The 24,281-nt window shown below is 40.0% G+C and overlaps 1 protein-coding gene and 1 long non-coding RNA gene across 2 annotated transcripts in view; one reads left to right on the top strand and one right to left on the bottom strand.

The window, feature by feature from the left end:
• Positions 1-2,554, bottom strand: part of LOC139075500 (uncharacterized) — a 70,333-nt gene extending 67,779 nt beyond the window's left edge. The window contains exon 1 of the long non-coding RNA XR_011525877.1: positions 2,490-2,554. This is a non-coding gene — a long non-coding RNA (uncharacterized lncRNA). The remainder of the gene's footprint in view (positions 1-2,489) is intronic.
• LOC103539978 (sulfotransferase 1C4-like) lies at positions 1,273-23,713 on the top strand. Its single transcript, XM_008506453.2, has 7 exons — positions 1,273-1,493; positions 5,433-5,555; positions 7,369-7,466; positions 8,601-8,727; positions 12,800-12,894; positions 14,713-14,887; positions 23,237-23,713. Exons 1-7 carry the CDS (start codon positions 1,307-1,309, stop codon positions 23,347-23,349), a joined length of 918 nt encoding a protein of 305 aa, XP_008504675.2. The 5' UTR covers positions 1,273-1,306; the 3' UTR covers positions 23,350-23,713.
• The last annotated feature ends 568 nt before the right edge of the window (positions 23,714-24,281 follow it).

Genomic DNA, 24,281 nt, shown 5'->3' with positions numbered 1-24,281 from the left:
TCAGACAGATGGTCATTAAGCTGTGTCCTTAAGTGTGGATTGGGAAACTGTTTGTTCCTGCTCAAGGTAAACATATCCATGACTCAGAAGTTCAGATCCTAGGCTTACACCCGAGAGAAATGAGCACGTATGTCCACACAAAAAAGTACAAAAATCTCATAGAAGCTTTATTCATAATCACCAAAAACTGGAATCAACCTATATGTCCATCAAAAGAAGAGTGGATAAACAAATTGTGTATTTATTTAGTGATCTAGTGTACTGCAATAGAAATAAGGAACTACTCACACTTGCAACCATATCAATGAATTTCAAAACCATCACGTCGAAAGAAGGAAGCCAGACATGAAGGAGTACATAATGTGTGATGCCATTAATATGAAGTTCAAGAATAAGCAGTACTTATCCGTGACAATAAAAGTCAGCACAGTGCTTGTCTTGGGCATGGGTTGGTAGTGAGACATTGACTGGGAAGGGGCAGAAGGGACTTTCTGAGGTGATGGAAGTGTTCCTATTTCTTGATCTAGGTGGTGGTTACAGGGGTGTATGTATAAGTAAAAATACATTAAGATGTAAACAAAGTTTGTGTGTTTTACTGTATGTTAATTACGTTTGACTTAAAAAAACTCTATCTGATAATAGTCCTGAAATATTACAGTCTAACCTCTCATTTACAGAAAAGAACAGAGTTTGAGAATTAAGTAACTTTCTAATTCAGTCTTGGAAGTTGTGACGGAATTCCAAGCTGAACTGTCGCCACTGGTGACACCGACATGTGCCTCTAACACGTGACACGTTAACAGAAGCTCAGTTCTGCTCAGCCTGGGGAAGACGTTTCTCTGAATCTCCATGGATGACCAAGCTCAGAACACAGATCACTAACTCCAGGAGAGAGGGAGGCAGGAAGGTGGTTCTTGGATACTTGCTCCAGACATTCCTTCAGGGACCCCTCTCGAGTTCCCGTATTAGTGGGCATCCACAGGACCAGGAAATGACCTTCTGGACTTGGGCAGTCACCCTAGCTGAGCTGCCTTCCCACTATTCTTCCTTTTGGCAGCATCAGGATGGGGCCCCGCCAGAACCTTGCTTTAAGGAAGGCCTATTCTGGCATGGTGTTAAGGATCTTGCTCCAGTTCCAGTACAGTTCAGAATGTACAAAGCCATGCAAATTGCCTTCATTTGTCTGACCATACATACCTGGAACAAATGACTAGAGCTCTGTGCCCAAAGCACTGAGTATATAAACCTATGTGAATCCTAACTTTCACTTGCTTTTCACTTTCTCCTGCTGGTGCCCAAGACCAAGATGGAGACAATGGCTAAGGATAAGGTGGAGGAGACAAGGGAGTTAGATTGGGCCTTGCTACCCCGAGGAGAAGTTTCCCAAGTAGATGGGATTATGCTAGCAAAGAACGTATGCAACATCTGGGATAAAGTCTGGAACTTCCAGGCCAAGCCTGATGATCTGGTCATTGCTTCCTATCCCAAAGCAGGTACGTAAAGAGACGTGAGAAGGGGGAATGCAAGTCAGAGCATGTGTCGGCTATTTTTAGGACAATATGGTAAAGTTTAAGAGTGGAGGAAGGCAATGTTCTTGCCTATAAATCAGGTAGAATGGCAAAGGAACTGAAATTTCTCTATAAAACTATAAAGGTTTTTTATGAGATAGAGTACTTGATTTATTTAAAATATATAACTAGCCAAAGCAGTTTCCTCAGGTCAAAACACTTATCCTAGTCATTTTTTTCTTTCATTCAACAATTTACCAAGAATCTTTTAAATACCAGAGACTAGCACCAGACATAGTGATAGAGAAAATGTTCATTATCTCCACCCTGCATGCATTTATAATCCAGTAAATGGAAAAGGACATTATACCATTAGCCAAAGCATTACACAGATCTTTGGTTACAACATGTGATAAGGGCTAAGAAGGAAACATAGAGGGCGTAATGAGAGAATATTGGTGGGTCCTAATTTAGATGGAGGGAAATAGAGTAGTCTCCCCTTATCCACGGGAGATACATTCCAAGACCCCCAGTGGACGCCTAAAGATACTACCAAACTCAATACATACTTTGTTTTTTCCTATATATACCTACCTACAATAAAGTTTAATTTGTAAATTAGGCAAGTAAGAGATTACCAAAAATAACAATAAAACAAAATCACTATAACAATATACTGTAATAATAGTTACCATAGATCTTAGCAACCTCAGCATTTGAGTTTTTTCTTTCCTTATTAAGTCAAGAACTTTCACCTTTTCACTTAAAGGATGTACTTTACAGCTTCTCTTTGGCATATCCGAATTTCCAGCATCACTGGTCTTGTGCTTTGGGGCCGTTACTAAGTAAAATAAGGGTGACTTGAACACGAGCACTGCAATGCCTTGACAGTCAATCTGATAACCAAGACAGCCACTTAGTGACTAATGCTAGGTGGTATACACCGCATGGACACGCTGGACAAAGGGATAACTCACATACCTGGCAACAGGATGGCATGAGATTCCATCATTGCTCCTCAAAGCGTCACTCAGTTTAAAACTTATGAATTGTTTATTTCTGGAATTTTCCTTTTAATATTTTCAGACCATGGTTGAGAAAGGGTAACTGAAACCGCAAAAAGTCAAACCACAGATAAGGGGGAAGTACTGTACAGTGAAGAAACTCTGAACTACTGGGATTATTATGAAGGGAGGGTGCAAGTCTGCTAGGCCTACTACAAAGTTCCACACACTGGGCAGCTTAAACAACAGAAATGTACCGTCTCACGGTTTTGGAGGCTGGAAGTCAGAAATCAAGGGTCGTCAGGGTTGCTTCCTTCTGAGAGCTGTGAGGGAAGGATTCGTTCCAGACCTCTATTTGGTTTGCAGATGACCATTTGCATGTTCACACAGCGTTCTCCCCGTATACATACCTGTCTCCAAATTTCCTCGTTTCATAAGGATACCAGTCTTATTAGATTTGGGCCTGCCCTAATGACATCATTGTAACTTTATTTCTTCTGTAAAGACCCCCAACTCCAAATAAGGTCAGATGAGGTTCCAGGCTCCCATCTGCTACTTACCTGGCTTACCTAAGTCAACCTATCATAATCCTAAATCTCTCCCAAATCCGCCCCTTTTCTGTCCATGTCAGAGGTCAGGTGCCCTGGGAGGCAGACTCCAACTCGGAAATAAGTGTGTGAAATGTTTAATGGGGAGTGCTGTTGGGATCACTCTGGAAGGGAAGAGAAGGAAGAGGGATTGAGCAGAGGGAGAAGTTGACATTCAACTGAGTCCCCAAAAAAGCCTCATCCCAACCCCCTGGGATGTTCTGAAGCCGAGATGTTCCTTCAGAGTTGGTGCCATCCCAGCTGGGGAGAGAGGAACACTGTCAGCCAGTCACTGGATGCAAGCTGCCTAGGAAAGGGGCGTGACCTTGATCCTGGAGAGGGATGAATAACTGGGGGCTATCTGCCAGCAGCAGCCCCAGAAGCTGGGAGAATAAACACTTCTGTTCAGAAGGAAAATGTGAGCAACACATCCTAAACCCTTTACAATCCTCCATATATGGCTGTAGGGCATAATTCCAGACACTGCTTGCCTGAGCCATGTCATGGTTTGCTGAGATTCTTTTCAGGTCAACATCCATATCTTGGAAGATGCCAGCAAGCAGGTAGAGTCCATAGGAGGGCAGCTATCAGATTTCACTGGAAGTCAGGCAGCAGTGATGACTCTAGGAGCATAGGCTAGTGGGATTCAGCTCTCCTAGGGCTAAAGAGGGTAGTTACTGGTGAGTACAAGTCATGGTGTGAGGGACCCTGTCAACAGGCTGGGTTGCAGGACCAGTCTGGAGTGTGAGGCAAGGAAGTCCAGCAGAAGCCCTTGTGTGGCCTGGACCAAGCACCAAGGGAGCCTATTTTTCCTGAGATGCTTACAGCATTTACGACAGCAAAACTAAGTCCGTAAGTAGAGTCTGCAGGTAGAGGGCACACATGACTTCCTTTGAGAAGCTCAGCCACCCTCAGAGTCCAGGAAAGGAAACAGAGCCAGCCTATGCAGAGAAGGGCTCTCTACTGTTCCCAAAGCAGCCTGGATTGGGCAGAATCAAATGCTATGGAGTTAGGATGATAAACTGACCAGGAGGCAACAAAAGGCTCAAGGATGAAGCTAATTCTGATTCCAGGAGAGCAGAAGGAGAAATTAGTTTCAGTGAAGAGTGGGAACCAATTAACAGCTGAGTAGATGTGGTACCAGAGAATAATCTAGAAGAGGAGCCATGGGACAGCACCCAGGGACCACCATCAAGGTACTAGGGAAGAGGGAGCCAGGATCATGGGAAACTGGCATGAGGGCACCATGACAAGAATAGCACCTTCCTCCCCAGGGGTTACCTGAGCAAGATCATCTCCTGTGTACTGGCTCTGGCCCTCCAGGTATATTAGCACCAACACAGTCAAAAAATTAAGACACTTATTTATTTAGTGCCTACTGTAAGCTGGGTTCTGTCTGTTTTCTCTTCTAATTCTCAAAACCACAGGAGAATAATTGATGCTGGGTGGATTTACATAATTTATCCAAAACCACCCCACTCTTACTTCCCAGAGATAGGATTAAAATCCCTATGATTCCACAGCCCCACACACATCCAAACCAGGCTTCCTCCCAGAGACACAAGACCAGTTCTGCCAAGTGTCTCAGAAGCCAAATGGGGAGAAACGTCCTGGAAGGGTAAACACTGCAGAGGCCAAGGGTGCTCAGGGCTGAGAGAACCCCCAGAATCAGGAAGGAGACCATAGATGAGGCCTCAGAGAGAAACAAACATTATCCCCAAATGTAGCAAAGGTTATTTTTCCATTTAAAACTAATTCAACCCTCTTGTAGAAGTCACAATTTAATATTACACGAAATTTCTGCCTTTTAAAAAGGAATCCATTCAATCTAGATTTTTTCCAGTTTGTGGATTACTTGGGATCCTTATTTTTCCTTCCTTTTCACGTTATCGGCATTGGATGAATTTCATGATTCTAAAAAAAGTAACCAGAGAGGGGAAATAAGATTATTGATTAGCAGCCAGGGTTTAATAATAGAAGCGAGTGTTTGGGAATTTCTGTGATTTTCCCCAAAAGGAGATATTTTTTAAATTAACCCCTATAGCTATATATAATAATTATTTGTACTATCATTTTCTAGAAATATTAATGCATATTCAGATTTTTTAAAAGTACATCATTGGAGTTTAAAAATGAATGTCCTGGTTCTTCCCTTAAGCTTTCCGGTGAGGAAAAGACCATCTTAATAGTTTATTTCAATTCAACGTAGTAAATAACTTAAGTGAGATATTGATAGACAAATTAATTCTTTTTATAGCATCAGATGTTTCTAAATTGTGAGCTTCAGAAAATCAATAATCAGTTCCTCGGTTCTTTGTTCTGCTTTCTTTCAGGAACCACTTGGACACAGGAAATTGTCGATCTGATACAGAACGATGGAGACATTAAGAAGAGCAGGCGGGCTCCCATTCAACTTCGACAGCCTTTCCTGGAGTGGGTAAAACCAACATGCTCTGGTAAGACTCCAATTTAAAAAATCATAATCTTCACAGAAAGATGGACAATTTGGGAGTTGAGAGTCTGAAAGTCTACCACACGCTGAAAAACAGAAACTCCTTTTGGTCCCAAATCTAAATGCTGGATGAAAGTTATCTTTTCTTGTGCAAATCCTGGTAGGTCTGTTCACTTAAAAACTTAATTAGCCCTAATTCTTAACAATACAGAGGTACTATCTCTCTATTAAATGAAGTGTCAATGAGTTACAAGTGACAAGGAATATCTGCCCACTCCTCCTCCCCCAACAGAGGCTGTACTTTGCCATGTGAGACCTCAGTGCCCATGTCAAGGACGCCTGGCACTAAGGACCCCAGTGTCCAGAGTGAGAATTCATAATGTACTTTCCATGGAAAACTAATAAATAATATAGTCATAGCTAAGATTTTCATAGCACTTACCATGTGCCAGGCATTATCCTAAACACTTTCCATGTATTGATGCATTTAGTCTTCACAACACACTTGTGAGGTAGCTGCTCTTTATACCCCTGTTACAGATGAACAAACTGAGACATAGAGGTTATGATTTGCTCAAGGTCTACAACTAATAGGTAACTGAGCCAAGGTTTGAACTCAGGAGTTCTGTTTCTAAAGTCCATGCTCTTAACCACTAAGCCATATATATATATATATATATGTATATATATACACACAATATATATGTATGGACTACTCTAGGTATATGTCTCTGAGGTATAGGATGGAATTAAAGAGACTGTAGCGGACCAGCTTGGAAACCTGGTCATCTTTAATAACGCTGCTTCTACAGGAATCAATGCTAATCCAATCTGAAAACAAGTGACTTATGAACACATCTTTGGAAAATGAATTAACAAACTAATGCTCATTGTCTTTCCTTTTTTTTTTTTTTGAACTAGCCTAACGTGTCACGTTTTTAAAACTGCTCAGTCGGTGTCACACCAGGGTGCCTGGGGAAAAGTGGCAAAAATTGGAGTTAAAAATAACTAGGGACAGATTTTGAAGAGTATTCTAAACTACACTAAGTAATTTGGATTTGACCTTAGAGGCCATCCATGGAGACATCCTTTTAAGTCCTCAAGACCTCTACAACAATTTCTTAACTATTATTTATCTGAATGGTAATTTAAAAATATAATGTAGGCATGTTCTGGACCATCTAGATGATCAGTGTGTAACCTAAATCCTAGCACGTGGTCTCAGTGTCCTCATTTGCATCTGTGTCGACAACCCCTTGATGCTGAGAGGCCCTGCTGTAATTATTGGAGGTTAATGGGATGAGAAACGGAGAGGAAGACTCAATAGTAAATTAGACACCAAGTGAAGGCCAATGTATCAAAGATTGTATCATACAAAATTAAATATAAAGTACTAAAAGAAAACAAGGAAGAATGTTTTTTATCATTTAGGAATGAGAAAGTGCTAAACATGACATAAAACCCAGAAGCCACAAGTGAAAAAAACCTGACGAAATCAATTGCATAAAAAATAAAACCTTTTGGGGAGGGCCCAGTGGTGGAGCAGTTAAGTTTGCGTGCTCCACTTTGGCGGCCCGGGGTTAGTCAGTTCGGAACCCAGGTGTGGACCTATGCACAGCTTATCAAGCCACGCTGTGGCAGGTGTTCCACATATAAAGTAGAGGAAGATGAGCATGGATGTTAGCTCAGGGCCAATCTTCCTCAGCAAAAAGAGGTGAATTGGTGGCAGATGTTAGCTCAGGGCTAATCTTCCTCAAAAGAATAAAATAAATAAAAACTTTTAAAAAATTAAAGAATAAGCCAGAACAATGTTTTAGGTATTGACCAGGCAAATGCAATGCCTTCCCCAAGGACACTGAAAACTCATCTTCCAGTGCAACTACTACCTCCATCCTTCTGGGAGAAAAACTGTAAGGTAAGTTACACACACCACACATGGTGGTGTGGAGGAGTGAACAGAACTGGGGAAAGACTGAAAGCAGGATATTAATGAGGAGATGATGGCAACAGTCAGGGAAAGAACCAGGAAAATTCAAATTGAGGCAGAGGCTGTAAGGAGATGAATTCCAAATGTGCAGAATCTACAGGACTTGATCAAGGATTGGCCAGGAAGAGGTGGAAAAATAAGCATCTAGTATGATTTTGTCATTTTAATTGTGTTGATGGTGGTACCATTAATGGAAAGAGACATTGAAGGAGGAAGAGAAAGTTTGTGTGAAGCCTAATTGAATTTTGAGCCCATAGAATCTGAAAAGCCTGCAGAACATTCAGGTGGAGACAGATAAGGCTATAACTTAGGAGAGAGGCATGTATTAGGAACATATTTGTGAGTCATAAATAAGTGAAATTTACAGCAATGGAAGAAAATGGCAAAAAAAAAAAAAAAAAAACCAGGAAAATCTAACAAAACGAGAATAAACGTAGGACCCAGGCAGAGCTCTAAAGAAAACCAACACATAAATTAGTTTTAAACTTTTAGTGATCACAAAACCCATTGCAAACGTAAAGGAAGTCATATCTCCACTTCTCACCAAGTGCACAGCTACACAAAATTTTGCATATTATTTTACAGAGACACACAGTTTTCTTGATGTTCATCAGTTTAAAACGTCCTGATTTAAGAGAGGAATGGCAGAACAGGATGCACTGAAAAAAGGATGGCCAGAAACATTAGAAAAGAGCCACAAAAGAAAGTGCTACTACAGAAAGAGGGAGGGTAAATGTGGGCTGTGGGCAATGAGCAGGGGAAACTGGAGAGCTAGCCCAGGGCCAGATCATGCCGGGCCTTGTACACCAGGACAAGAATTTTTAACTTCATCCTAAGAGCAATGTACAGATATTGAAAAGTTTTATACAGGGGAGCCACCTGATCAGATTTGCACGTTTACAAGATTATACTGCCTGCTGGATGATGAGTGGAAGAGAACAAAGATGTATTCACAGCCTTTACAATTTGGTTTGTGTGAACACGGATGCAAATTGAATGCCTAATTTCTAACTCCTTTTATCATTTATATTCTGTCTCTTCCATTTCTTCTCATCACTTTAGATAATCTATGTGGCAAGGAATGCCAAGGACAACATGGTGTCCTACTACTATTTTCAAAGGATGAACAAAGGACTCCCTGACCCAGGAAGCTGGGATGAGTATTTTGAAACATTCCTGGCAGGCAAAGGTAAGCCAAGTAGAAGGAACCAGTCTTCACTTACATCTGCAGAGGATAAGGCTTCCCCATAAAATTCTCCTTCTGTGGGAAATAAAATTCACCCACAGAAGGAGATCTGATTGTCTGGTGGGGGAAGGACTGGAGGCAACATCCTTGAGAGATGTGGCATGGCCCTGGCTACCTATCATCAGTGGTCAGTGGATCTGCTTCCAATGACAATACATCCACTAAATGAAGTCAAAAGAGTATTGTAACTAGCTATAAGAAGAGATGGTTCCAACTCTAAGCCTATGCTAAATATTTTACATGCGTTAACTTCTTTAATCTTTAAAGCATGGTAATAACATCCATAACTTACAGGTGATGAAACTGAGGCTCAGTGAGTTTGAGTGACATATGAGTACCCTGCTGGTAAGAGAAGGAAGTAGAATTAGAACATAGGCGGGTCTAGTCAAGCTCAAACCCTGTGTGATTAGCTGCCATATTGACATCTTTCCAATAGCCTACATGTTCAACTGGAGAGAAAGATTGGGTACATATGCAAGTTTTCCAACCAGGACCACCATGAGTTGGTGACATGGTGGCCCACGACACTTTGCAATCACAAACGATCATGTGCAGAAATGCATGGCCTTGCTAATCATGCTTCCAGCATCAAAACCGAGTTACTACAAGTTTCTTGAAGTTTCTCTCAATCTCAAACACGCTAGAGCTTTTAATACCTCAACTCTTCTCCTAAAGAAGCCTAAAGAGTACCAAAAAGTGATTAAATTATTGAAGCTGGGTAATGGGTTCATAGAAGTTCACATACTATTCCCTCTACTCCTGTATACTTTCATAATAAAAAGATATTTCAAAAGTTAGAAAAAGCGATTTAAGCAAACCTTTTCAAGGTTACACCTTTTGGGAGGTATAATATAAATATAATGTCAAATTGGTTTGCAGTATGAAATTGAATTGGCAGCTTTGCGTGGTTAAAATCTAAACATTTGCATTCAATTACTTTATTATTCAAGTTCAAAATTTATAACTGAAACTCTTTTTGCTATCGTTTATATTGTCCTACGGAGAAATAACTGCCCTCTTCAGTCCTCCTATATTTAAGTCCTATTCCTCTAAAATAATTGTGAATAAATTTGATAAAGTATTCCTTTCCATTAGTAACAGTCCAGCAGTCAAGTATGGGACTATGATACCTTTAATTGCCATTTGATTTTCATAATCCAAAATGACAAAAATTATTATTGCAATTTGCCCCATATGAGATACATTTTGATAAAAATCTATTTGTACCTTGAGGGATTTGTACTGGTTTAATGCCTTTGATAAATTTTGTTGTGGATGTCCTAACAATGAGGTCAGAATGCCTTTTGACAAAGAGTGAGCCACAAGAAAGTGACCTGATTGAACAAGTTGAGAGCACGGGGTTTGTGAGAAGCTGGGTCAGGGCTGGTGCATAAATGGCTGTTTCTAAATCAGAGCTGAGAGTGTAGTTCCAACTCCCTGTCCTGCATGAGATAAGTTGTACACCCGTGGAGAGATGCTTGGAAGTCAAAGCCTTGAAGGGTGTTCCTCTACACACATAGACACACACACACGGGAACTCCTGATGAAACAGATTCAGGGCTACCAGAATGAGACATGGGGTAGGTGAAACTCAGAAGTACAGTAACAGCATCTCCTTCTATTTATTACGGTCTTACTCAGCGCCAGGCACCATGCTGAACATTTTAACCAGCTGAAGTAGCTTGAGTACTTTCTGCCAAAGTGAGGATTGGTCCTATATCTGGAGTGTCCAACCATACCAACTTGTCCCAGACTGAGGGAATTCCTGAGACACTGGGGTTTAGGTGATAAAACTGGCACAGTCTCAGACAAAACAGGAAAGGTCATCACCTTTTAACTACATCATATGCTAGAAGAGAGACAAAATCTAAACAGATGTTCCCTAACGATTGGAAACTATCAGTGGGTGTGGGAGGGGTGAAGTGTTCTTAATCAGACAACCTAGCATTAGAGAGACTTTCAGATGCTTTCTGTCAAACGGAGCATAGGAAAGGCAAACTTGTCAGAAGGGATAATGTGATAGAAGGAGGAGGAAAAGCATTGATGAATATTTAGATAAACTCAATTGAGCAGCTACTACGTGCAGACACTTACTAGTCCTAGGTACTACCAGACGAATGCTTTAATATGCCACAGATCATTCGGTCATGCTGTTACTTCTCTTATCTTAAAAGAGAAATGAAAAATCACTCTATTGATGCTACCTTCCCCACCCCCAGCTACTGCTCCCTTCCTTTCATTCCATTTACTGCAAATGCCTTGAAAGACTGACTCACACTTGTTATCCTCAATTTCTCTCCTCCACTGTCACCCCACCATACCACCAAAACTTGCCCAGGTCACCAGCAACCTCCATATTACTACACCCAACGGCCAGTCCTCAGTCCTTGTCTCAGTTAACCCACAGCATCATCTAACCCAGTCAGTTACTCTCTCTTCTTGGAAAGGCCTTCCTCACTGGCTCCCAGGACACCATCCCTACCCCGTGTTCCTCATACCTCTCCGACTGCTAATTCTCAGCCTCCTTTGCTGGTTTCTCTTTATCTCCCAGACCCCTGCACTTGGCTCCTTTCTCTTTACCTACAGTCATTCCTCGGGCGATCTCAGTCATCTCATCTCTTCGTTGTCATCTGTCTGCTGATGACTCCCAGATTTACACCTCTATTCCCAGTCTCCACCTTGTGCTCCAGGTGCATAGACCCAGTTGCCTTGCTGACATTCCCACTTTGATGTCTGCAAGGCATCTCAGACTTCACGTGTCCAGATCCAAATTTCGTCTTTCCTCCAAAAGCTGCTCCTCCTGCAGGCTTCCACATCTCAGTTAAGTGTGGTTCCGTCCTTTAAGTTGCTCAGATCAGTTCAAAATCTTGAACTTATCTTGAGCCTCTTTCTGTCTTGCACACCCCATCCAATCCATCAGCAAATCTGCCAACCCTACCTTCAAAATACATTCAGAATCCCACCAATCCTCAACACTTCTGCCACCGTGGTCCAAGCTACCATCATATCTTCCCTGGATAAATGAAGAGCCCCTGCCCTGTCTCTCAGCTTCTGCCCTTGCCAACCCACAGTCTATTCTCAACACAGAAATCAGGGGCATTCTGTTAAAAGGGAAGTCAGACCACCTCAGTCTTCTGCTCACAGCCCACCAACACTGTCCCATCTCACTCAGAGTGAGAGCCAGAGCCCTTACTGTAACCCATAAGGCCCACAGGGTTGGGCCTCCTTCCTCTCACGTTTTCCTCCCAGTCCTCTGCCCCTCTCTCATTCTGTGCTACTCTCATTCGCCTCCTTGCTATACCTCAGACGCCAGGCGCCTCCTGCCCCTGCGCTTCGCGTTGCTGTTCCTTCCACCCAGGAGGGCACTTTCCTTCTCTTTCTTCAGGGTTTTGCTCAATATTGCCTTCTCAAGGAGCCCTTCTCTGGCCAGCCTATGAACATTTCAACCTCCTACATAAACCCAACACTTACCCTCTCCTTCTGATTTATTTTTCCTCATAAGCATGCATTAGGATCTAGTACACTACATACTTCACATTTATCTCGTGTGTTTCCCCTACAAGGTGTACTTCCAGATGCAGGTTTTCCACCTGTCTTGCCCACTGCTCTATCCCCAGTACCTAGAACAGTGCTGAGCACACAGTAGGCTCTGTGGAATAAATTAATATGTTCTAATGTTACCTTATGAGGTAGGTACTATTATTGACTCTCTTTCAGAAATGAGGATTAAAAAAACCTGAGGCTCAGAGAGGTTAAGTAACTGGCCCAGGATCACACAGCTGTGTCAGAGCTGGGATTCAAATGCAGCAGTCTCTAGAAATCTTGCCAGCTTCCAAAAGGAAGACAAGTCATCCAGAAAATGGATATAAGAGGTGTGAAAAGTAAGTCCTCCTGCTCTAGAGCAGCAGTGACCACACCTTCCATTTGTATTCTGAGGAAACAACTCATTTTCTTCTCTGCCTTTTCCTACTCACCCCATCTCATGGCCCAAATGCATTTTGTGTCTTCCTTTCAGTGGTATGGGGGTCCTGGTATGACCACGTGAAGGGCTGGTGGAGGAAGAAAGACAGTCACCCCATTCTCTATCTTTTCTACGAAGAAATGATGAAAGTAAGAAATATACTTGAATCTTGACTTTATAGTATTCTTTTCTTAGAGTTACAGATCCCTGATAGAAATGAAGAAAAGTAACATGTAAAAGTTGATCTATGTAAAATATTTTGCATGCCAGCTTAAACTTCTCCATCCACCTTGCCATGTGGCGTAAGAAATTCCAAACACAGTTCCGGTGCCGCACTTAGCACGCTGCACAGGAGGCAGCCTGGCCTCTCTGCAGGGCTTACTGAGCTCCATGGTCAATTCTCGCTTCATCCAGAAGCTTGGAATAGATCTCCTGTTTGAGCTCCAAGCTTTCTCCCTCTCTAGCTCTCCAGGCTCCTTCTTCCAGGATCTCTACCTTCCCCCATTATTTGTTCTGACTTCCAAGGAAAAGAATTAGGAATCTGGACAGGAAAGAATTAGTAAGGGAGAATAGCACTGCTTTGATTTATTTGCCTTCTTAAAATATTAGTTTTGTCATTTTAAATAAAAGTTCCCCATTAGCAACATCCTTTGCATGTGTAATCCCGGGCTCAAAGTCTGTCTCATAAGTTTATACGTAAAATAAATTTATGGCACAGTGTAGCCCTGGCTGGTCCATGGTTCTTCAAGCCTCGGTTTATGACGTGGATCACTAACCAACTCATGTCCTTCATGAGCCACAGCCTCTCTTTCCTCTTTCCCCTCCGGATAGACAGCATGCATTTCTTTCCATCTGTTTGGCTTGGGTCAAGATCCCTTTTTCGGTTCATCCTTGCTCTCTGCAGCTTTCCTGAGTGTCAGTGTAGCCCCTGCTTCCCCTGGCTTTGTGCCTGTTTGAGAGACCCGCAGGAAACATTCAACCAGGTTGGAAAGGACTTTCAAACTTGAGTCAGAGCTGCGTGAGGAGAGGGGAGACCTGCGAGAAGCAGCCTGGAGACCTCCAAACAGGCCAACACCCACACCAAACTGGACCCCTTGTCTTCACTTCCAGAAGAGGCAGGAAGCCATCTCAGAGTGTAAAGGACTCTCGTGAGGTCCATCTGTAAACAGGTATCCCCAACAGGCCCAGAGTCAGAAATAAGCCCAAATCCAGAATCAGCAGACGTCAAAGCGAAGCCAAGAGAGGGAGGCGCCGCAGCCCCTCTGTACCACGCCAGAGCCCCGTGAGCTCCACCATTACTTCTCCAATCACAAGGAGGGAACGTGTCTTGTTTATTTTGAAAGACAGCCACCTCTTCTCCCAAATACTTCATCTGCGACCTGTAACAGTGAAGTAAAATAATAAGCTTCCCAGTTGAAACACTTGTCAGCACATCCCCTTAGCATCAGCTATAGCACGTGATAAAACAGAATTGTTTTAATATAATTGCACTTTAAATTGGCATGTTTATTGATTTGACATTCATAAATCTACATATAATAATAAGCATAACTTGTTAGAACTACTTTTTTTTTAAAGATTGGCCCTGAGCTAACATCTGTTGCCAATCTTTTTTTCCTTCTTCTCCCCAAAGCCCCCCCAGTACATAGGTGTATATTCTAGCTGTGGGTCCTTCTGGTTGTGGCATGTGGGACGCCACCTCAGCACGGCCTGATGAGCGGTGCCATGTCCGGACTCAGGATCCGAACCTGCAAAACCCTGGGCCACAGAAGCAGAGCACGCAAACTTAACCACTCGGCCACGGGGCCGGCCCCAGAATTACTTTTAAGCATAAACTAAGAAGCTTGTAAAAGATTGGTTTTAAATGTTTTAACCATTATTCCCATGCTTAATTCCCTAAGGTTTGACTATTGTTATATTTTTAACTTAGAAAAAATCTACTATGTTTCTTCTACTCTCCCTGACAGGATCCAAAACGTGAAATTAGAAAAGTGATGGAATTCCTGGGGAAGGACCTAAAAGAAGAGATTTTAGACAAAATTGTCTATAATACTTCATTTGATGTAATGAAAAAGAACCCCATGACCAACTACATAAATGAAGTTAGAATGAATCATAATCTTTCTCCATTCATGAGAAAAGGTGATGTGTACAGACTGTCTTTCCTCTGAAAAGAAAAAAGAATTATTGGTTCATAAATGGTTTTCTAACCTTCAAGATCTGTGAATTTCTATTTATAATGCTCCCTGAAGTGAGTTCTTTAAGGCCTTATTCTGAGAGAAAGCTCATGTAGCCCATGTTTCACAATCATAGAACTGTGGGAAAGTCCACACACTGTATCTGGCCCGCTTTGAAGCATATTAAAGTTTCTGAAAAGAAGCTTGTTCAATTCTGTTTAACTCAGAGCTTCAAAAAGTATTTGACCAAAAAATCTGTCTCAAGTAAAGCCTTTAATCTCTGGGGAGCTAATTTTCCTCCCCACACATCCTGGAGGACAGAAGCTAAGGTTCTTGGCCTCAGGAGCCAGAACAGAGGGACCTTTGAGGCTACTTAGTCAAAGCCCAGCCAAAACCAGGACCTTCAGCCACAAGCCCAGATTACGTCCTATGCTACCACACTGCTGACTCCTTATGGAGACAAAATCTGTGAAGTTGTAATTATTTTAGGAAAATGAAATAAATATTCTAGTGACTTTTGTTTGATGAAATAAGCATAACTCTAAGGCTCAAAGAAGAAATTTTCTAATTTGACCATTGATTGAACCTAATTTTTGTTTTTTATTAGAAAAAGTTTACAGTCTATTTGTCCAAATACATATATATTTATATGCACAGCAACATACTATGCATGGAGGAGTTTTTTGAGTTTTGGGTGTTTTTTCTTTCCAGCTTTATTTAGGTAAGATTGAAAAATATAAATTATATATGTTTAAAGTTTATAATGTGATGTTTTGATATGTGCATATATTATGAAATGATTACCGCAGTCAAGATAATTAACATATCCACCACCCATATAGTTACCCATTTTGGTGGCAGAGTTAGAACTCTAAAAATCTACTATCTTAGCAAATTTCAGTATGTAATAAATTATTAATTATAATCATCATCCTATACATCAGGTCTGCAGACTTTATTCATCTTAGAACTGAAAGTTTGTACCCGTTGACCAACATCTCTTCCTTTGCCCCACTCTCTAAACCCTGGTAACCTCCATTCTACTCTATTTCTATGAGTTTGACTTTTTTTTCAGATTCCACATATAAATGATTTTGCAGTATTTGTCTTTCTGTGTCTGGCTTATTTCACTTAGCCTAATGTCCTCCAGTTTCATCCACACTGTCACAAATGTCAGGATTTTGTTCTTTGGCTGAATAATATTCCCCTATATATACCATGTTTTCTTTATCCATTCGTCTGTCAGTAGACATTTAGACTGTTGCCATATCTTGGCTATTGTGAATAATGCTGCAATGAAATGGGAGTGCAAATATCTCTTTGAGATAGTGATTTTATTTTCTTTGGATATAACCCAGAAGCAGGATTGCTGGATCAAACTGGTAGTTCTATTTTTAATTTTTTGAGGAACTCCATAAGGTTCTCTGTAATGACTGTATCAATTTATATTCCCACCAACAGCACACAAGGGTTCCTTTTTCTCTACATCCTCATCAACACTTGCTATCTTTTAACTTTTTGATAATAGTCATCCTAACATGTGTGAGGTGATATCTTATTATAGTTTTCATTTTCATCTCCCTGATGATTAGAGATGTTGAGCATCTTTTCATATACCTGTGGCTATTTGTCTCCTTTGAAAAATGTCTGTTCAGGTCCTTTGCCCATTTTTTAATCTGGTTACCTTTTTTTGTTTTTTGTTTTTTTTGGTATTGAGTTCTATGAGTTCCTTGTAAATATTTGGTTTCAAATATTTTCTCCCATTCCGTAGGTTGACTTTTCACCTTGTTGTTTCCACTGTTGTGCAGAAGCTTTTAGTTTGATGTAGTCCCATTTGTATATTTGTACTTTTGTTGCCTATGCTTTTAATGTCAAATCCAAACATTCATTGCCAAAACCAATGTCAAGGAGCTTTTTCCCCTATGTTTTCTTCAAGGAGTGTTACAGTTTCAGGTCTTAAGTTTAAGCCTTTTGTGGTTCATTTTCATGTATGGTATGGGATAAGGGTCCAATTTCATTCATTTGAATGTGGATATGTAGTTTTCCCAGTACCACCTATGGAAGAGACTTATTGAAGAATTCCCCATTCTGTATTCTTGGCACTCTTGTTGAAAATTAGTTGACTATATACGTGTCAGTTTATTTCTGGGCTCTCTAGTTTGTTTCATTGGTCTATGGGTCTGTTTTTATGCCACTACCATACTGTTTTGATTACTATAGCCTTGTAATATTATTTGAAATCAGAAAGTGTGATGCCTCCATCTTTCTTCTTGATCAAGACTGCTTTAGCTATTTGAGGTCTCTTGTAGTTCCAAACAATTTTATGGAAAAATGCCATTGGAATTTTGATAGGGATTGCATTGAATCTGTAGATTGCTTTGGGTGGTATGGAAGTCTTAACAATATTAAATCTTACAATTCATTGACACAGTATATCTTTCCATTTGTTTGTCTTCTTCAATTTCTTTAATCAATATCTTATAGTCTTCAGTGTACAGATCTTTCGCTTCCTGGTTAAATTTATTCCTGAGAATTTTATTCTTTTTGATGCCACTATAAATGGGATTTTTTTTCTTAGTTTCTTTTTTAGATAGTTCATTATTAGTGTATAGAAATGCAATTGATTTTTGTATGTTTATTTTGTATCCTCAACTTTACTGAATTTGTTTAACAGCTTTTTTGTGGAGTCTTTATGGGTTTTCTACATATATGATCATGTCAACCGCAAACAGAAATAATTTTACTTCTTCCTTTCCATTTTGGATGCCTTTATTTCTTTTTCTTGCCTAATACCTCTGTCTAGGACTTTCAGTACTACATTGAATAGAAGTGGCATATCTGAGCAACCTTGTCTTCTTTCTGATCTTAGAGAAAAAGCTTTCAGCTTTTCACCATTGAATGTGATGTTAGCTATGGATTTGTCTTATATGGCCATTTTTGTGTTGAGATAAATTCCTTCTATACCTAATTTATTGAGAATTTTTATCATGAATGCACTCTGAATTTTGTCAAATGCTTTTTCAGCATCTTTGAGAAGATCATATGATTTTTATCCTTCATTTTGTTAGTAGACTATCACATTGATTGATTTGAGCATGTGGAGCCATCCCAAGGATAAATCCCAGTGGATCATGGTTTATGATTCTTTTAATTGCTGCTGAATTTGATTTGCTGATATTTTGTTGAAGATGTTTGCATCTATGTTCATCAGGGATACTAGCCTGTAGTTTTCTTTACTTGTAGTGTCCTTTTCAGGCTTTGGTATCTGGGCAATGCTGGCCTCATAAAATGAGTTTAGGAGTGTTCCCTCCTCTTCAGTTTTTTGGAAGAGTTTGAGAAGAATTGATATTAGTTCTTCTTTAACTGTTTGGTAAAATTCACTAGTGAAGCCATCTGGTCCTGAGCTTTTCTGTCTTGAGAGATTTTTTATTTTTGATTCAATTTCCTTACTTGTTATTGGTCTGTTCACCTTTTCTCTTTCTTCAAGATTCAGTCTTGGTAGGTTGTATGCTTTCAGAAATTTATCCATTTCTTCTAGATTATCCAATCTGTTGGTGTATAATTGTTCACAGTATTCTCTTATGATCCTTTGTACTTCTGTGGTATCAGTTGTGATGTCTCCTCTTTCATTTATGATTTTACTTATTTGAGTCCTCTCTTCTTAGTCTAGCTAATGGTTTGTGAATTTTGTTTACCTTTTCTAAAAACCAACTCAATTCATTGATCTTTTCTATTTTTTTGGTTTCTATTTCATTTATTTCTGCTCTGCTCTTTGTTATTTATTTTCTTCTGCTAATTTTGGCCTTAGTTTTTCTTTCTTTTTCTCACTCCTTCCAGTGTAAAGTTATGTTGTTTATTTGAGATCCTTCTATTTTCTTAATATAGGCATTTATCACTATAAACCTCCTCTTAGAAGTGCTTTTGCAGCATCCCATAAGTTTTGGTATATTGTCTCCACTTTCATTTGTTTCAAAATATTTGTTTATTTCTCTTTAGATTTCTTCTTTGACCCACTGGTTGTTTAGGAGTGTGTAAATTCCACATACTTGTGAATTTTCCAGTTTTCCTCCTGTTATCATTTTCTAGTTTCATACCTTTGTGGTTGGAAAATATACTTGATATGATTTCTATCTTCTTAAATTTTTTAAGACTTGTTTTGTGACCTAACATATGATCTATCCTGGTGACTGTTTTATATACACTTGAGAAGAGCGTGCATTCTGCTGCTGTTAGATGGAATATTCCACATATGTCTTTTAAGTCCATTTGGTCTAAATTATCATTCAAGTTCAATGTTTTCTTACTGATTTGCTGCCTGGATGAACTATCCATTGTTAAAAGTAGGGTATTAAAGTCCCCTACTATTATTTCATTGCTGTCTATTTCTCCCTTCAGATCTGTTAGCATGTACTTTATAAATTTAGGTGATCTGATGTTGGGTGCATATATATTTACAATTGTTATGTCCTCTTGATGAATTGACTCCTTTATCATTATATAGTGACCTTCTTTGTCTCTTGTGACAGTTTTGACTTAAAGTCTATTTTGTCTAATTATAGCCACATCTGGTTCTTTTTCAGTTTTGACTTGCATGGAATATCTTTTTCTATCCCTTCACTTTCAGTCTATTCCTTAAAGCTGAAGTGAGTCTCCTGCAGGCAGCGTATAGTTGGATCTTGGTCTTTATCCATTCAGCCACTCTATGTCTTTTGATTGGAGAATTTAAACCATTTACATTTAAATAAATTTTTGATACGTAAGAACTTATTAATGCCATTTTGTTGTTTTCTGGCTCTTTTGTAGTTCCTTTGCTCCTTTCTTCCTCTCTTCCTGTCTTCCTTTGAGATTTGATGATTTTTTTTGTATTGTTATGCTTTGATTCCTTTACCTTTTGAGGATCTACTATAGGTTGTTACTTTGTGGTTACCATGAGGCTTACATAAGACACATTATAGACATAACAGTCTATTTTAAGCTTAATTTAACTTTGATTGCTTATAAAACTCTATGGTTTTTACTCTCTCCCCCACATTTTGTTTTTTAATGTCACAATTTACATCTTTTTACATTATGTCCATTAACAAATTATTGTAGTTATAGTTACTTTTAATACTTTGTCTTTTAACCTTTATACTAGATTTAAAGTGATTTACACACTACCATTACTGTTTGAGTATTTTGAATCTCACTAAGCTTTACCAGTGAGTTTTTTACTTCCATATGTTTTCATGTTACTAATTAGTGTCTTTTTGTTTCATCTTAAAGAACTCTCTTTAGCATTCCTTGTATGGCAGGTCTAATGGTGACTGACTCCCTCAACTTTTGTTTGTCTGGAGAAGTCTTTTCTCTCCTTCATTTCTGAAGGACATCTTTGGCAAATAAAAAAATCTTGGTTGACAAGTTTTTTTCTTTCAGCACTTTGAATTTATCATTTCACTCTCTCCTGGCCTGCAAGGTTTGTGTTGAGAAATCTGTTGATAGCCTTATGGGGGTTCTCTTGTATGTGATAAGTCTCTTCTCTTGCTGCTTTCAAATTTTCTCTGTCAATTTTTGATGGTGTGATTATAATGTGTCTCAGTGAGGACCTCATTTGGTTGAAACTGTTTGGGGACCTTTGAGTTTCATTTCCCTGGATGTCCATATCTCTCCCAAGATTTGGGAAGTTTCACAGCATTATATCTTTAATATCTTATTTAAAGATATATAAGCCATTATCTCTCTTCTCCCTATAGTATTCTTATAGTTTGTATGTATACTGGTCTTCTTGATGGTATCCCATAAATCCCATAGACTTTCTTTACTCTTTTTAATTCTTTTTCTTTTTGTTTCTCTAACTGGATAATTTCAAATGACTTCTCTTTGAGTTTGCAGGTTCTTCCTTCTGCTTGATCAAATCTGTTGTTGACATTCTCTACTGCATTTTTTTCCACTTCATTCATTGTATTCTTCAGCTCCAGAAATTTCCATTTCTTTCTTTTTTACGGTTTCTATCACTTTGTTGAAATTCTCATTTTGTTCATGTATTATTTTCCTGATCTCCTTGAGTTGTCTGTGTTCTCTTGTAGCTCACTGAGCTTCCTTAAAATAATTACTTTGAATTCTTTATCCAGCAACTCATACACCTCCATTTCTTTGAGATAAGTTAGGAAAATTATTGCATTCCTTTGACATCATGTTTCCTTGATTTTTTGTATTTCTTGTAGCCTTGTGTTGATGTCTGCATATTGCTAAGTAGACACCTCTTCCAGACTTTGTGGTTTGGTTTTAGTGGGGAAAGATCTTCACCTACGGGTGTGTGTGAGGTCACTGGCCAGGTGGGGTGCAGCAATTCCAGCTCCAGGTCGGGCACAGTAGCATGGTCTCTGTGTGGCTCCATCAGCTCAGGGCAGTGTCAGTGAAGATTGCAGAGGTTCTCAGCAATTCTGACTGGTGGTGTCCACAGTAGCAGCATGAGCTCTGGAGGTCTTCAGCACTGAAGGCTGCTAGGGTACTCTTGATCTCTTTTTTCTCCTCAAGGGAAGTTGTAGCCAAAGAGATCCTTCTTTGCTCTGAATGTGGTTTACAGGTGCAATTGTGGTAGTGGTGGTGGTGGTACCAGTATCTGATGGGTAGGCCCTCATGGAGCAGCCATGGAACAAAGGCCCAAAGCATGGGAGTTTACAGGGCTACAATGGCTCCAAGGTCCATGGTCATCATGACAGTGGCTCTGGTGTCCTAAATGTAGGCACTCTAGGAGCAGTTGCAGAGCCAGAGTCCAGAGTGCAAGCATTTGCAGAGCGACTGTGGCTCTGGGGCCTGGGGTGCAGATGCACTTACTGGAGTAGTGGGTCTGGTTTCTGTGGTGTGTGTGCTTGCAGAGAGGCCATGGAGCCAGAATCAGAGTGCAGGTGCATGCAAAGTGGTCATGGGGCCTGGATATGGAGAGTGGGCATACACGGACTGGTGGGGGCTCTGGCATCCAGGGCATGCGTGGAGTTGAGATGAGTGGAGGCCATGGTCCCAGGGCAGCACGACAACAGCTCTTTCTTGGAGAGGAGGGAACACAGCAGTATCTCCCTCTCCAGGGGGTCTGCAGTGGCAATGGCTGTTGGTTACCTTGGTGGGGAAATGTGCCAGAGTCCTCTGCAGAGCAAACCACTGGGGTCCATGCTAACAAATACTATAGAGTCCTCCACTGTGACAGCTACAGGGAGTCTACGGCTGTTGTAGGATTGTTGAGGTCTGCTAGGGTGCAGGCTACTGGGGACCACAATGAAACCCACTGCATGTCTGATAGTGATAGCTCCCACCCTTCTTTGTTCCTAGCCATCTTCAGACATCTCAGCTATGCCAGTCTCCTCAGTGAGCTTCCTTTATGGTTATCTTCTGTTTTTGATCCACTGTGTTGCTTCAGGTTCTTAATTAGATTCTTGAAGCCTTCCCAGAGCTGTTTTTGTCATGGATAGCTGTCCAACAGTTGCTTTTTGTGTATGGATACAGGCTGGTGTCTCCTACTCCACCATTTTCCTGATGTCACTTGGTCACCTAATTTTGTTCTAAGCCAATCGATAAACTATATAATCATATAACTTATCATCTCTAGAAAACTAAGCAAATTTGCACTTCACACATGAAAATAACATTACACATCTCAAAGAGACTAGATGAATGAGACAGCCTGGAGCAATCAGAAGGGAAATAGCTTTCTATGGGTTTTCTGATCATTTTTAGTTATTGAAGCTAAAAAAATAATTGAATATTCTATTATATAAGCATGAAACAAAGTTAATCAACCCTGCCATTCCTTCATGTTCTATTACTTTAATTTAATTATATGCTAACAGCAATGATAATTTAGATTGCAAAGGAGAATTCTCATTTGTGCTCAACTAGAATTTTTGCCTGAACTAGAGATACAGATAGGACCAGAGAATGCTCTGAGGATGCAGCCATTCACATCAGCCCTTCAGTGACTTCTAAAGAGAGGATAAGAAAATTAGTCCAGTTAACTTAAATAGAATGTTAGAGGTAATGAGGGTTCAGAAACTACCAGTAGATCAGAGCACTCAAGAGTGTAATGCAGAGAATTAGAGAACCCAGGTCTGGATTTCAGCCCCTCCCCACGTGTTTCAGAATAAAGATTTCTGTTTACAAATACCTCATTTGCAAAATGGAGCAATCTTACCTGTAGCTTCACTTCTCACTCAATATCAGGAGAACAATGGGCTAATGTCTATGTAAGGAAATTAAGTATTGGAGGACAGGGATATCTAAATGAAAAATGGTCAAAGTTCATGAAAATATCACTGATTGTGCTATACATTACTCTTTTTAGGAGTCATAGGAGATTGGAAAAATCAGTTCACTGAAACTCAGAACAAGCGATTTAATGAAGACTATGAGAAAAATATGGCTGATACCTCTCTGTCATTCTGCATGGAACTCTAAAAATCAGAGCAAGGGAACAAGACTTGTTCTCTTGCCAGCCTCTGTGAAGTAGAAGAGAAATCTGTTTTCACATACCACTAATGGTTTGTGTAACTTGATGTGAAAGTTTTTAAACAATAACTTAGGCATTCTTTGGTCTTGAATTTCTGATCTGCTTTTTGGATTAACCCCAATATGACTTCAGTAATCTTGCATCAATATTCAACATTCTTCTTCTCTCTCTGGATATTTTTTGAGTTTAGGTGAATTTCAATAATGAACATGTAATATATAATATAATACACATTTAATCATTTCTGTTCCTTCTATATATCCTCTTTCCATCTTGTTGTTTCTCCGAATTAAAACATTTCTTTCAAAAGTTCTATGCAGTACAATCTTACTCAACAAAAATGCCAACTCTGTTCATTTGATAACAGACATACATTGAGCACTTTATTCATGCTGGGAAATGGAGCACATCAAAAGATTCTAAAAACAGGGTTCCTTCCCCCAAGAAAGACGCAGCCTAGTAGGGGATCACAGCATAGGCATGGGCAAACTGCATTATCAAGCAAACTGTGATATGCACTAAAATAGACTGAAAGGTGCAGCAGGATCACAGAGAAGAAAAACAAAACCACATTGTATGGAGCCCCAGAAAAACTGAGGAAAGTAGGGATATGAGGCCTTGGGTATTTCACAACAATCCAGTCCTTGACCGCAAAGTACATCTACTATGTGCCACATGGTTAGCATTCCGTCTCCCCATCACCCAAAAGTTCAAGGTTGCCTTACTAATAATTTACTTCTCAAACCTCAGGGATACATATTTCAGAGATTTCCTGAGACCGAGAAATCCTTCAAGACCCAGTGGAACAAAAGCAGCAGACAAAGCCTAAAGGCAGGAGAAATGCAGCAGTATTTAGGAGATAAGGGAGCATATCTCCATC

Source organism: Equus przewalskii, chromosome 14 (genome assembly GCF_037783145.1).
Source record: "Equus przewalskii isolate Varuska chromosome 14, EquPr2, whole genome shotgun sequence".
In the NCBI taxonomy this organism is placed as follows: domain Eukaryota; kingdom Metazoa; phylum Chordata; class Mammalia; order Perissodactyla; family Equidae; genus Equus; species Equus przewalskii.
The sequence above is the reverse complement of the archived record's forward strand: the minus strand, read 5'-3'. Positions and strand labels throughout refer to the sequence as shown.